Raw genomic sequence first — 12,070 nt, 5'->3', positions numbered from 1 at the left:
ATCTCCTGGCCATGTTGGTCCTTGCCGCCTCCTTTCAGGTCGACTGCTTCCTCCAGCCTCTTCCCTCCTCTGCCTTCCTGCGATCCCAACGAGTCCTCCCGCTCCTGCCCCATCAGCAGGGACGACAGTGCTGGCGCACAGCTCCCTGCTGGAGAACCAGGGTTCGATCCCAGGGATTGGACGCTGAGCAAGAGCTGAGAGCAGAGAAGGAGAGGGAATCAAAGCAGAAGGAGCTAGAAGAGAAGATTCAAGCTGGCAATGCGAAGGATGCCGTCGCTCTCCTCAAAGACAATATGGCTGTCGAGATCAGCATGGAGCAGGCGATCAAGCTCCTCGACCTGATCCCTCTCGACCTGTCTGCGGAGACAGAGAACGAGCAGCAAGTGCTGACTTCTGTTGCATACACTGGGCTGAAGAACAGAGGGCTGCTGAGAGGTTTCGGGTGCATCCAAGCCTCCCCGCAGTATCTCCCTTACGCTTCTAAAGAGATTGACGTTGAGGCCCTTCAGGAGACTATAGCTCTTCCCATGTCAGCACTGACACCCAAGAACGCGCAGTACGGCTGGCTTGCTGCTGGGCTCGGTCTGTGCACTGTAGAGTACTTTCTGGCTCTCAACGCCGGGCTCGACCCTCTAAGGACCGTGATCCCCTTCACTGCCTTCCTCTTCGTTGTCGACCGGCTCCTTACCAGCGGGGCAGCGTTTGAATCCGCCTACCGCTTCCTCTTCCCCAAGTACAAGGAGAAGGTCATCAAGCACGAGGCCGGACACTTCCTGCTGGCCTACCTCCTCGGGTGCCCGATCCAAGGCTTCTTTCTTTCAGCGTGGGATGCAACCCGAGCTGGGATCAGAGGTCAAGCCGGGACTGTCTTCTTCGACAACGACCTGTCCACTCAGCTGAATGCCAACAGAGTGACGCGAACGGCCATCGACAGATACACGATCGTGCTCATGGGGGGGATAGCTGCGGAGGCGATGAATTACGAGCAGGCAGAGGGAGGGGCGAGCGATGAATCGGCTCTAGTGAGCTTTCTTGTTGGTAGGACGACCCCTCATTCTCACTACTCAGCTCGCCATCCACCTCCCCTTCTTTTCGATCCTCTCCTTCCCATCGTCCCCTCGCTACACTCTCTGCTCTCCTCCCTCTTGATGATTTCCTCTTGATCCTACTGGCGCAGGATTGCTGCCCCCATGGCAACCTCAACAAGTCCTCAACCAAGCGCGCTGGGCGGTCACTGAAGCCATCCTCCTCCTCCGCGAGCACCGAGCTGCGTACGACTCGCTGTGCGATGCCATGGCGCGAGGAGAATCCCTCGGTGGGGAAGGCGGAGGGGAGCGGCACTGAGCTGAAGAGCCCTGGCAGGAACGTGCATCAGCGTCCTCGAGAACGCCTTGATGGAGTTCGAGGAGCTGCCTTCGGAGAAGGTCTTCCCCTTAGATGCTCTTGATGACGGTGCTGAGCCTCCTGCGCAGAGGGCAAGAGAGCGCGCGAGCCTCTACGAGCGCGCAGACTCCAACGAAGTGAGGGAGGCGTCCATCAAGGATATGGACGGGCGCATCGCAGAAAAGGAGCAGAGGCTTCTGCAGCTGCAGGTGAGGAGCGTGGAGACGACGATGCTGTGGAGGGGTGGAGTAGGCCGTGACGGCGAGATGGCAGAAGGAGGAGGACGAGATCCGTCTGAAGATCCGAGAGCTGGGCAGGGAAGGGAGTACGACCGAGACGAAAGGGTCCATGTGGGACAAGTGAGAAGAGAAAGGAGAGAGGAGCGGGTAGCGGGCTGACCCCCATGCTCGACAGGTCTGAGACTGAACGATTCATGTCAACGTTGCTCAAGGCTCACCGCAAGCAGATGGCAATGAGCTCAAGTAGGAGAATACGTTTCTCCCTCCCTCCCTCCTCCTCCTCCTCCTCCTCATTCTTGTCCCCGTCAGCCTCTTCCTGTACTCTCTGCGTGTCAGCCTGACTCTCCTTTCCTTTCCAGGTAAATCGGTTGACTCGCTGCTTGCCGAAGCAGAAAGGAACAGAAGGTGTCCCCTGCTGTTTCTTCTCTTTCCCCATTCAAAGTCTCTCCCACCCGCCTCCCCCAGCTGCTGCCTTTGCCTCCCCCAGCTGCTATCCTGCTCTAATGTCCCTCCCTCATGATCCTTTCTGTTCGCAGACTGGCAGAGATCGACTTGGCGATCAAGAAGCTTGACGTCGAGTTGGAGGAGGTAAGCTCCTGTTCCTCATCGCCACTCCGCATTCCTCTCCTCCTTCCCCCACTCTTCTCCTCCTCTCTCCGCTCCTTTACCTGCTCCTGCTCTTCTTCACACCTCCTCCTCCTCCTCCTCCTCCTCCTCCTCCTCCTCCTCCTCCTCCTCCTCCTCCTCCCTTGGGTCCCTAATTCCACTTCAGGTCAGGGCCAAGATCGCCCAGATGGATCAGAGATGATGTTGCTCATAGTAAACCTCTTTCGCTCTCCTCGTTCAGTTGACTCCCCCGACCGGGCCCGAGACTCACTCCGGCCCGCCGAGTAATTGAGTTGTAGGCTCTCAGACTCGAGCACCGGCTACAGGGCTGCTGCGACGGTTGTCGTTCAAGGAGAGGCGGCAGTTCCAATGAGAGTCGAGCTGACTGAGTTTTTTCACAATGAGCGTCGAGCTGACTGGGTTTTTCACACGATTTACTTAGTTCACACACACATCAATGTCAATCATGGCATTCCACAAGTCTAGGCATGTCGTCGCCTCTATCAGTACACTCAGTAGTCAACACTCGCCGGGCCCTGGCGATCGGGCCCCGGCATTCTCACACACTGACAATCCCCACCGGGTGGTGGGAATGTTGCTGAAAGGCTCCTGCCCATCCGAGCGCGGCTCGGCCCGGGCGACCTCAATCAGAACTTCAAGTTCGGCTTCTGCTGGGCGGCTCCTCCGCATGGCTGATGCTTCCTCTCACTCTGCTGGTGCCTCCTCGAAGTTCAGACGGCGGCAGCTGCTGGCAGTCTGAGAGCTCGCGGGGGGATGAAACGGGCAGGGAGAGTTGTTGAGAAATTCCGCCATGATGCAATGTTCGCATTCACCAACCTCCTGCTCCTCGGGAGATTGCGACGACGATGGCAGCGACCGAAGGGAAGGGGAAGCAGTCGAAGAAAGCGAAGGGGTGGGAGGAAGTGAAGGAGTGGGAGGCGAAGGAACCTTCTTCTTCTTGTACCTGGGAGTGTTCGGGTGAGCTTTTTCGCGGACAAGAGCTTCGCATCCGTTGACCCAGTTGCGGTGGGTGTTGTTCTCCACGTAGTTAGGGTCAAACGTGTACTCCTGGTAGTAGACCAGACTCTTCCAGGACTTGCGAATGTCCCGGTGCGCAGGGCCCTGCGAGTGTTTGGTGGGCTTCATGCCGCAGTTCCTCATCTTGTCCATGGCCCAGCGAGTGGGATTCTTGGAGGAAGAGCAAAAGGCCCTATAGCAAGCTAGAATATCGATCGCCACGATCTTGTTGAAGCCGAAGACAGAGTTCTCCTCCTCCCGTTGACTTTGATACAGTACTGCCTTTCCTTGCGCAGCGAGAATTTTCCAGATCTCCCTGATCTGAATGATTGTGCTGCAGCCCTTGATTGAGAGTCTATCCTCATCCGAGCATTTCAGCTTGATTTTCATCCATTCGTACTCGTCGAACTCGCTCCAGGGAGTCAGGTTATCTGCCATGATGGACGACATGGGTCCGATGCCTTGTCAAGCGAACAATGTGAGTTGAAGGTTGTCAGTGTGACGTCTGCTCAGAAGACAGAAGCAGGGCGGAGTCTTGAGGAGAGAAGAAGCTTGAGAAGAGGTGGGGACAAGGAGGAGGAGGTTGGAACGCGCGCGAGGGCAGGAGCGGAGGACCAGGAACGAGAAGGACGAGGAACTGCTCTACTCTCTCTAGGCAGGTTGAGGGGATTGAGCGGGGAAGAGGGAACTTGTTTCCGCATAAGTTCCGAAGTTCCGCGCACCGTCCGATCGCCACTGCGGCGCGGCCGGGCCGGCCGTGACAGCGCCGGGCCCGGGGCCCTCCAAGCAACTTGCCAAACCGTTGAAGCTTTTTCCCGGCCTCGGCGCTCATGATCTGACTGGCCCACGGCTGGCATACGTTCCACGGTCACCGCACTGTTCAACGGTTGCCTGGCCGCGCATTGCACTGACCGTTCAACGTTTCCTGGCCCTATGATGGCTGAACTACGGTATCGGACAATCGTTCAACGTATTCAAGTACTTTTATTCAACTGCGACTCGGACCAGACTCAACAACACGCCCCGTCACCGTTGAACTTTTATCAGTGTTCCGTTACACTGAGGGCTGGTTTCCCGGCCCCCGGCCCCGAGTCCGGCGATTCAACTTAGTAGCGGCAGTGACTGAGAAAGAGGGCCGCGGCCCGGCGGGCGGCGGCCCACGACTCAGTTCAGCGAGATGAACAGGGTGGGTAGAACTTCGTACGGTCCGATCTGTGATCAAGGCAGGGAAAAGGTGGGGTATATAGTGTTTTATTGGGGGGTATTAACAACGTACCGGTACATTGGGTGGAGGCCCCCGGCTGGTGGAGGGGTACTAGAGTAAGGGACTGCGGTGGGATGTGGTATCATCGCTTTTTTTTTCTTTCCCCTCGTGCTGCAGCGAGAAGAAGCATGCGCGATGTGGCAAGGGAGCGAGAGGGGGAGGAGGACGGGGAGGCGGGTGGATGTGAGGAAGGAGCGAGGAAGGAAGGTGTCCGACTCGGAGGAGAAGGATGTTGATCAAGGAGGGAGTCAAGAGACGGTCATGTATGTCGAAACAGATGGGATAGTTGGAGGGAAAGACGGGGAAAAGGGGTCAGTAGTGGAGTGTCGCGATAAAGAAGAGAGGAGAATGTGGATATCAGTTTCATGACGACAAAAAAAAAGAGTAGATGAAGTTTATGTCGTTGATGACAGTCAAAATGCTTCTTGCAAACATTGATAATGCTTGACAACAAAGAATTGCTTTTGCCCCATGTTGTTGAGGTGTACATTTCAACAGCGCGGTGAAGATTTTTTGAGGTTTAAATGCACCATGTGTGTCTGATTTGGTCAAGAAACGGATTAGCATAGGGGAGCAAGGGGAGCGATGGGAGCTGTTTGCGTTAACATGTACCGGAAACCAAGAAAGTGAACATGTGAAATCTAGGGTAGAAAGTGCTATCGATAATTTTTGCAGTCACGTGACAGTAGTGAAAAGGACACAGAACACCCCACGCTTAATTTAGCAAGCATGTAGCCGCACACTACCTTTCTATCCTCTTTATTTTATATCTCTCATGGATATCTGACGTAATGCTGCAGGATGCCTGAAGAGGAGACTGGTCGTGTGTATTCCGATCGCAAGCTCAAGTATGCCGAGCGATTGGAAACACTCCTAGCCACCTTGCCCAAGGTTCTGCTCACCTCACCATCGCATGCTGTTGCTTACCGGGGTTGTCGTAGGTTCTCATCATCAGTGCGGACAATGTTGGATCACAGCAGATGCACATCGTTCGCAGCAAGCTCCGCAAGGACCCTAAGGCCGAGATCCTCATGGGCAAGAACACCATGATCAAATTCGTTATCAGACGTTATGCCTCTTCCTCGGGAAACTCGACCTTCAACAGGCTTGCTGATCTCGTGAAGCTCAACTGCGGTCTCGTGTTCACCGACGCCGACGTCAAGAAGGTTCGCTCGATCCTTCAGGAGAACAAGGTATTAATCCCCGCTTCCCTCCCCTCTCCCCTCTCTCCTCTCCCCTTGTCCTCCTCTTCTCTCCTCTTACTAGTGTTTCTCCTAACCTCCTTCCAGGTCGTTGCCGCTGCCAAGGCTGGCGCCGTCGCTCCCAAGGACGTGTTCCTCGAGGCTGGACCCACCTCTCTCGAGCCCACCCAGACTGGTTTCTTCCAGGTACGACAGCATGCGGCCTGCTTGTGCCCCCAGCTCACATCCCCGCGCAGGCCCTCGGTATTGCTACCAAGATTACCAAGGGAAACATCGAAGTTATCAAGCAGGTTCAGTTGGCGAAGGTGGGCGAGAAGGTCGGAAGCTCAGAGGCAGTTCTTATGGGCAAGTTGGGATTGAAGCCGTTCGAGTTCGGCTTGATCGTGACCAAGCTCTTTGACGGCGAGTCTGTCATCGACCCCTCGGTTCTGGACATCGACGATGAGGATATCCGCAAGTGCTTCCAGCAGGGAATTGGCCGCATCACCAGCATCGGTCTTAGCATCGGCTACCCCGTGCCCTCTGCCTGCCCTCACCTCCTCATCAACGCCTTCAAGAACCTCGTCGCCTTGGCTCTCACCACCGACATCGACTTCGCTGCCGCGGTAATCCTTTCCTCCCTTGCCTTCCTGGCCTCTCCCTCCCTCTCCCTCCATCATGTTCCTGCGTGCTTGTGCTCTCCTTTCTTGCTGATCGTGAGTCTGCAGGCTGAGATCAAGGACATGGTCGCTAACCCCGAGAAGTATGGAGGAGGCGCTGCTGCTGCCGCACCTGCTGCTGGAGGTGGAGCCGCACCTGCCGCCGCCGCTAAGGCACCCGAGCCAGAGCCTGAGGAGGAGGAAGACATGGGCTTTTCTCTGTTCGATTAAGTTCATTAAAGAAAAACTGCACGGAAAATCTCCAATGAAAGTCTCGTTGTCATGATCACGTTAATCTCTTCCTCTTCATCCATGATTTTCTAGTCCAGTGTTCTCGTGTCATGTCTGCTTCATCGATGCGAGCCTTGCCACTCGCTCCCTTTGTGTTACGTCAGACCATCGTGCCTCCTCCCCCTCCCCCACCTCATCCCCTCTCTTATCTCCCCTCCTCACCTGCACAAGTTGCATGGCTCAAAGGTGTCGTAGCTCGTCCCCGAGTCCTTCGCCTGTGCGTTCCAAACTCCGTCATCCCCCTCCCCTCTCAGCAGTAGGACGCACAATCTTTCGCAGCAGCCGGTTCGTCTCAACACAGCCAAGGCAGAGTTCGACTGACATCCTGTCGTTCCCCTGCGGCTACAGTGACCTCCTCCTCCTCTCAATATCATCCTCCTCTTCCTCATCCCCCTCCTCCCCCTCCTCCCGGCCTACCTGCTTTACGTAGCTGAAGGCCGCCGAGTCTCTTGCTCCCCTCTTCTTCTCTTTGATGCTGCGGCTGCTGCCAGTCACGCTGCTGGATGAAGCTGCCAGCAGAGGCTTCTGCTTCCAAGAGCTGCGACGATGATGAGATTCCAAGAAGAGGAGAGCAGGTACAAAGGTGAACGAGGAGGAAGAGGAGGAGGAGGAGGAGGAGGTGGTGGTTGGGAGGAGGAGGAGGAGGAGGAGGAGGAGGAGGAGGAGATCATCAATACCTGCGATCAAACAGCGACCGCAACTTCATTGCCGTCCTTGAGACGTACTGATCGACACAGAAGAGCACCCTGCCCAAATCACTTCACTTCATCCATCCTGTTTCCCGTGCTCACCCTCCCTCCTTGCTGGAAATTCCTCCCTCACCTCCTCTACTGTCTCCCTCTCTCTTCTCTCTTCCCCCCCTCTCTTCTCTCGAGCACCTGCGGTAGTCCATCTTCTGCATGACGTAAGCTAGTCCGAAGCCAACGAACGCAGCACCGACAAGCGAGAGGTACCATGACAACCCGTCGCCGTCATGTCCGTCCTCGAGGTAATCTCTCCCTTCACACACAGCCACAGGCTGCAAGACAAGGCCTCACCTGTCCATGAGAAGCTGCTTGATCCAGCTGCCATGGCGTCAGGCCCGAGCCAGCAACAAGAGCAGGAGCAGCAGCAGACGAACCTTGGCTGCGTGTCGAGCGAGGCTGCGGGCTTGTGGAAGTACTGCTGTTACCAACCTGATCCTCGTCTTCAGTTGATCTCCGAACGATTATCAAGGTCTACTTACCGAACTCCGGCTGCTCCAACGACCATGATGACAAAGGAATATGCTACAAGCTTCGCTTTCCTCTTACAGAAACGTTTCTACAAGACACCCTCCTCCGCCCCTGTCACCCTCGCTGTCTCTCTGTCCTTCCTTCTTGTTCCTCTTGGCTGATTCTGTTCCTGTTTTTGTTCCTGTCTGTCTCTCTTTATGTTCAGAGGTTCAGCTTTGCGCAAACAAGTCAGTCAGAAGATAGATGATAAATGTTCAGCACTGCACAACCATTGACAAATTCATGACAACAAAACTTAACATCATTCTAGACATGTGCTGTCGTCATCATTCTTATAGGAATATTTCCTGATTGATGTAAAGAAATAACAATGGTATAAATAGCTAAGTTGCATGCGTTCACTTTTATGCTATCCTCTCTCATTCCAACACACACCAGTATACAGACACGTGAACAGAAGGAGAAACAGACCCTGGTGGAGTTCAACGATGGATCACAATCTGCTCTTTCTACGACATCATACAACCCTCAAGTCTCTACGATCACAAAGGTCTCGTTTTGAACTCGTTTTCCCTTCTCGTAGTTCTATTCATCATGTTCTCTATAACATTGCTCCTTCTCTTCTGTGCACTTCCTCTACTTGGAATCTTCATTTCTTCCTCTCATATTCATCTTCTCCTCCAATCTCGTCATCATTCTGCTCCTCTCCTGCTGCTCTTCTCCTTTCCTCTGTTTCCTATCAAGGTGGCTCGCCATGCAACAACGGCACTTTGCTTCTTTTTTAGAGGCTGCCTTTCTAGTACCCCACCCCTTTTTCCATGACCCCATCTATTACATAAATTTGTTTCTTGTACCCCCAATTATACAGCTTGATAAATGGTATTGGACCCCTACTGAGTGGGTGCATTACCTTATACTTTTCTACCCTACCCACAGGATATTGTGTGTGTGTAAAATAAAGAAAAAGAAAGAAAAACAATCCTTGCGGTCGGGCAAGTTTCATGGAGGGCATGGAGGAAAACGAGAGGGGAGGAGAGGGGAGGGGAGAGGAAGGGAGGGAAGGAGAAGTTTGGGTCGGATATGGGGGTTGAGGAAGAAGAAAGGTGGGATGGTAGGTGAGGGGGGGGGTAAGGAGGCAATACGCGATCACCTGACAACCATTGAGCAACTTTGACTTTGACTGGAACGATCCGTCGAGGAGAAGGAGGATTCATTTCTGAGAGCTACAAGGACGCTGAAGCTGACTTTGGTTGGACTTCTCTCAAGAAAGTTCCTGATGAGGAGGGGGAGGAGGAGGTGGTGGAGTGGGGGGGTCGGTCTGTATGCGGGAGCCCTGTTGGTTCACCTTGGCTGGCTCCTGGCTAGTGAACACCTGCAGGGGGCGCATGGCGGGCAGCGAGGCGAAGACTGCGAGGGGATGGAGTATGACGAGGCCATGGCGCGAGGCGTTCGCTTCACTAAGAACGGGGACTATGTCAGGGCCAAGACCTGTCTCAAGGTGGCATACTCGAGGAACCCGAGGAACGCTGCGACGGCGTTCTACCTAGGGGAAGCGTATTTGAATACCAACGAGGCGGACAGAGCAGAGAAGGTGCTGGAGAAGGCGGTGAAGGCGGAGAGAAGCAACTTGATGGGACAGCTGCTGTTGGCGTCGTGCAAGCAGAGGCTGGGGAAGAAGGTGGAAGCGCTGGCTGCCTACGAGGCTGGGCTGCTGCTGGACAAGCACAACATAGCGGCGCTGGTGAATGGGGGGATCGTTCTCAAGGACCTGGGCAGGAGGGAGGAGGCAGTGGCGAAGCTGAACGCTGCGATCAGAGTCAAGCCAGATGTACCAGAGGCGCACTACAACCTTGCGGACGTTCTCTACAGCATGGGGGACGTGGCTGGGGCGAGGAAGGCAGTGAAGGAGGCGAGGAGGTCGGGAAAGCTGCTGACGCAGGCGTACACCCTTGAAATCCTGATGCTGGAAGAGCAGGGGAACAACGAGGAGGCGCTGAGGGTCTGCCGAGAAGCGGTGAAGAGGACGGGGGACCGGTTCTCCTTCCTATACCAGCAGGGGAGGGTCCTCAGGACGCTCGGGCGGTTTTTGGAGGCGGAGGAGAGCTTCAGGAAGTGCGTGGAAGAGGAGGAGACGAGGAAGAACGTGGCAGCACACAGGGTCGCGTACGCGCACAACGAGTACGGGCACCTGCTGTCGCAGCTGGGGAGGAAGGAAGAAGCGCTGAAGCAGTGGGAGCGGTCGGTTGAGGTGGATCCCTCCTTCGCTCAGGGATGGGTGAACATGGTGAGCGGGGACTTGAGCAAGACAAATATGCAGGAGACTATCAGGTGCTGATCAACCTGCTGCTGCTGCTGGTGCTGCTGCATCTCCTCCTGCTCCTCCTGCTTCTTCTGCTGTTGCTGCCGCTTCTCCTCCTGCTCCTCCTGCTCCTCCTGCTCATCCTCTTCCACCTGCTCCTCCTGTTCCTCCTGCTCAAGTTCCTTGCCCCACTATCACCACCTCCTGCACCTCCCTTACTTGACGAGGATTAGCATGTACAAGAAAGCTCTGGAACTGAAACCGGATCTCGTGGAGGCCTGGATCAACCTCGGTCAGACCTACTACAACAACTTCCGCTCGGACCCTCGCTTCATGCCGCAGGCCCTTGCTTCCTATCGTAGAGCACTTGAGGTCAGCCAATGGAGGGAGGGAGGGGAGGGAGGGGAGGGAGGGGAGGGAGGGGAGGGAAGGAGGGAGGGAGGGAGCGAGGGAGCGAGGGAGCGAGGGAGCGAGGGAGCGAGGGAGCGAGGGAGCGAGGGAGCGAGGCAAGGAGGCGAAGGGGAAGTCAAGGAGGACGCGGCTGATGAAGTAGAGCAGGTTGCCCCAGACTCGTCCTCCGCCCTGTACAGCTACGTGAGGACTTGTGTTGACCTCTGCAGGTGGGAGGACTGGGACGAGAATTTCGACAAGGTGGCTCAGAGGATGAAACGAGACATGCGAGAAGGAACGCTCCTCTCCTCCTCCATCTCCCTCGTCTACCTCCTCGTCTACCCCATCCCCGACCACGTCCTCTGCTCTGCGTACGCTGCAAGGGCGGCTCAGGTGCAGCTCACAGCAGAGGGGATCCTGCGAGCGGTCGGGCGGGAGGGGGGGAGGGAGAAAGGGAAGGGGCAGAGACAGGAGGACGCAGTCAGGAAGCGGAGGATAACGGTAGGATACGTTAGCGCCGACTTCCGTCAGCATCCTGTCTCGTTGCTGTTTCAGAACGTTCCCGGGCTTCACGACTCAGCGAGGTGAAGTCGTGCTATGGGAAGTGGTGTTGGTGAAATGTTGGAGGAGGAGGAGGAGGAGGAGGAGGGGGAGGAGGAGGAGGAGGAGGAGGAGGAGGAGGCGGAGGATGCTTGTCGTTAATGAAAAGTCTTGCAGGTTCCGCGTGGTTTGTTTCTCCCTGCTCGAGGAGGAGGAGGAGGATGCGATCAAGCACAAGATCCGATCGACATCTGACAGCTTCATCGACATCTCAAACCTCCCGCACGAACTTGCAGTGAGGCTCTTTCCTGCCTGTCCTCCCTGTCTATCATGGTGAAGTTGTTCGCCTCCAGTTCCGCAGGATAGAGGAGGAGGATGTTTCCGTCCTCGTGGACATGAATGGGTACACTCAACATGGGTAATCGCCTCCCCCCACCCCTTTCCCTCCCTCCCTCTCCTCCTCCTCTCCTCCTCAATCTCTCTTCTTTAAATGTCTCCTGCCCCTCCTGCTCCTGCTCCTGCTCCTGCTCCTGCTCCTGCTCCTGCTCCTGGTCCCTGCTCGTGCTCGTGCTTGTGCTCGTGCTCTTGTTGAAGACTGGACTGGCAGGAGACCGGAGCTGTTTGCCTTGTTTCCAGACAAGCTGAGAATATCCTTTCTTGGCTTCGCATCTTCATTGATGGGGACGGCTGTACGTTTGTTGCCTGCGAAGACAAGTCAGACTGACATGATGCTCTAGATTCAGTACATCACCACAGACAAGATTTCAAGGTTGCAAACAAACATCTGCATCAACAACATCTGATATCATACTCGCTCCTCCACACCATCAACATCATACTCCCTGCATCACCTCATATCTTACTCCCTCCAGCAACATCGTCTCATACCATACTCCTCTAGTCCATCTGATATCATATTGCCTCCTCCAAACCATCTTACATGTTCCCGCTGCTGCTCTCAGCCCCCCCGACCTTGGCGATCTCTAC

The 12,070-nt window shown here is 55.5% G+C and overlaps 5 protein-coding genes across 5 annotated transcripts in view; 3 read left to right on the top strand and 2 right to left on the bottom strand.

The window, feature by feature from the left end:
- Positions 1-527: 527 nt before the first annotated feature.
- Positions 528-2,212, top strand: GUITHDRAFT_87555 (hypothetical protein; the record flags this gene model as incomplete). The annotated part of the gene is made up of 8 exons (XM_005831127.1): positions 528-1,038; positions 1,178-1,315; positions 1,363-1,424; positions 1,473-1,592; positions 1,657-1,742; positions 1,798-1,865; positions 1,982-2,027; positions 2,159-2,212. Coding segments are annotated over 8 exons (1,083 nt in total), but the record flags the coding sequence as incomplete, so codon positions are not given.
- A 721-nt stretch (positions 2,213-2,933) lies between these two features.
- GUITHDRAFT_109989 (hypothetical protein) lies at positions 2,934-3,695 on the bottom strand (the record flags this gene model as incomplete). Its single annotated transcript, XM_005831126.1, has 1 exon — positions 2,934-3,695. The coding sequence occupies one exon, from the start codon at positions 3,693-3,695 to the stop codon at positions 2,934-2,936; it is 762 nt and encodes a 253-aa protein (XP_005831183.1).
- A 1,612-nt stretch (positions 3,696-5,307) lies between these two features.
- On the top strand, positions 5,308-6,608 carry P0 (large subunit ribosomal protein P0, cytoplasmic; the record flags this gene model as incomplete). The annotated part of the gene is made up of 5 exons (XM_005831125.1): positions 5,308-5,400; positions 5,451-5,702; positions 5,799-5,897; positions 5,948-6,316; positions 6,419-6,608. The coding sequence occupies 5 exons, from the start codon at positions 5,311-5,313 to the stop codon at positions 6,578-6,580; spliced, it is 972 nt and encodes a 323-aa protein (XP_005831182.1). The 3' UTR covers positions 6,581-6,608.
- Positions 6,609-6,688: 80 nt separating this feature from the next.
- On the bottom strand, positions 6,689-7,891 carry GUITHDRAFT_109987 (hypothetical protein; the record flags this gene model as incomplete). The annotated part of the gene is made up of 8 exons (XM_005831124.1): positions 6,689-6,728; positions 6,803-6,855; positions 6,908-6,976; positions 7,058-7,178; positions 7,318-7,386; positions 7,519-7,658; positions 7,761-7,815; positions 7,866-7,891. The coding sequence occupies 8 exons, from the start codon at positions 7,889-7,891 to the stop codon at positions 6,689-6,691; spliced, it is 573 nt and encodes a 190-aa protein (XP_005831181.1).
- Positions 7,892-9,130: 1,239 nt separating this feature from the next.
- The window catches only part of GUITHDRAFT_140027 (hypothetical protein), a gene marked incomplete at both ends in the record, with an annotated part of 4,217 nt that continues 1,277 nt past the window's right edge, over positions 9,131-12,070 (top strand). Inside the window, 7 exons of the mRNA XM_005831123.1 lie at positions 9,131-10,182; positions 10,387-10,525; positions 10,712-11,127; positions 11,261-11,378; positions 11,437-11,501; positions 11,691-11,772; positions 11,821-11,852. Of these exons, the coding sequence (XP_005831180.1) occupies positions 9,131-10,182; positions 10,387-10,525; positions 10,712-11,127; positions 11,261-11,378; positions 11,437-11,501; positions 11,691-11,772; positions 11,821-11,852 (1,904 nt within the window). The remainder of the gene's footprint in view (positions 10,183-10,386; positions 10,526-10,711; positions 11,128-11,260; positions 11,379-11,436; positions 11,502-11,690; positions 11,773-11,820; positions 11,853-12,070) is intronic.

Source organism: Guillardia theta (genome assembly GCF_000315625.1).
Source record: "Guillardia theta CCMP2712 unplaced genomic scaffold GUITHscaffold_42, whole genome shotgun sequence".
Classification (NCBI taxonomy): domain Eukaryota; class Cryptophyceae; order Pyrenomonadales; family Geminigeraceae; genus Guillardia; species Guillardia theta.
Note: the sequence above shows the minus strand (reverse complement) of the source record. Positions and strands in the feature narration are given on the sequence as shown.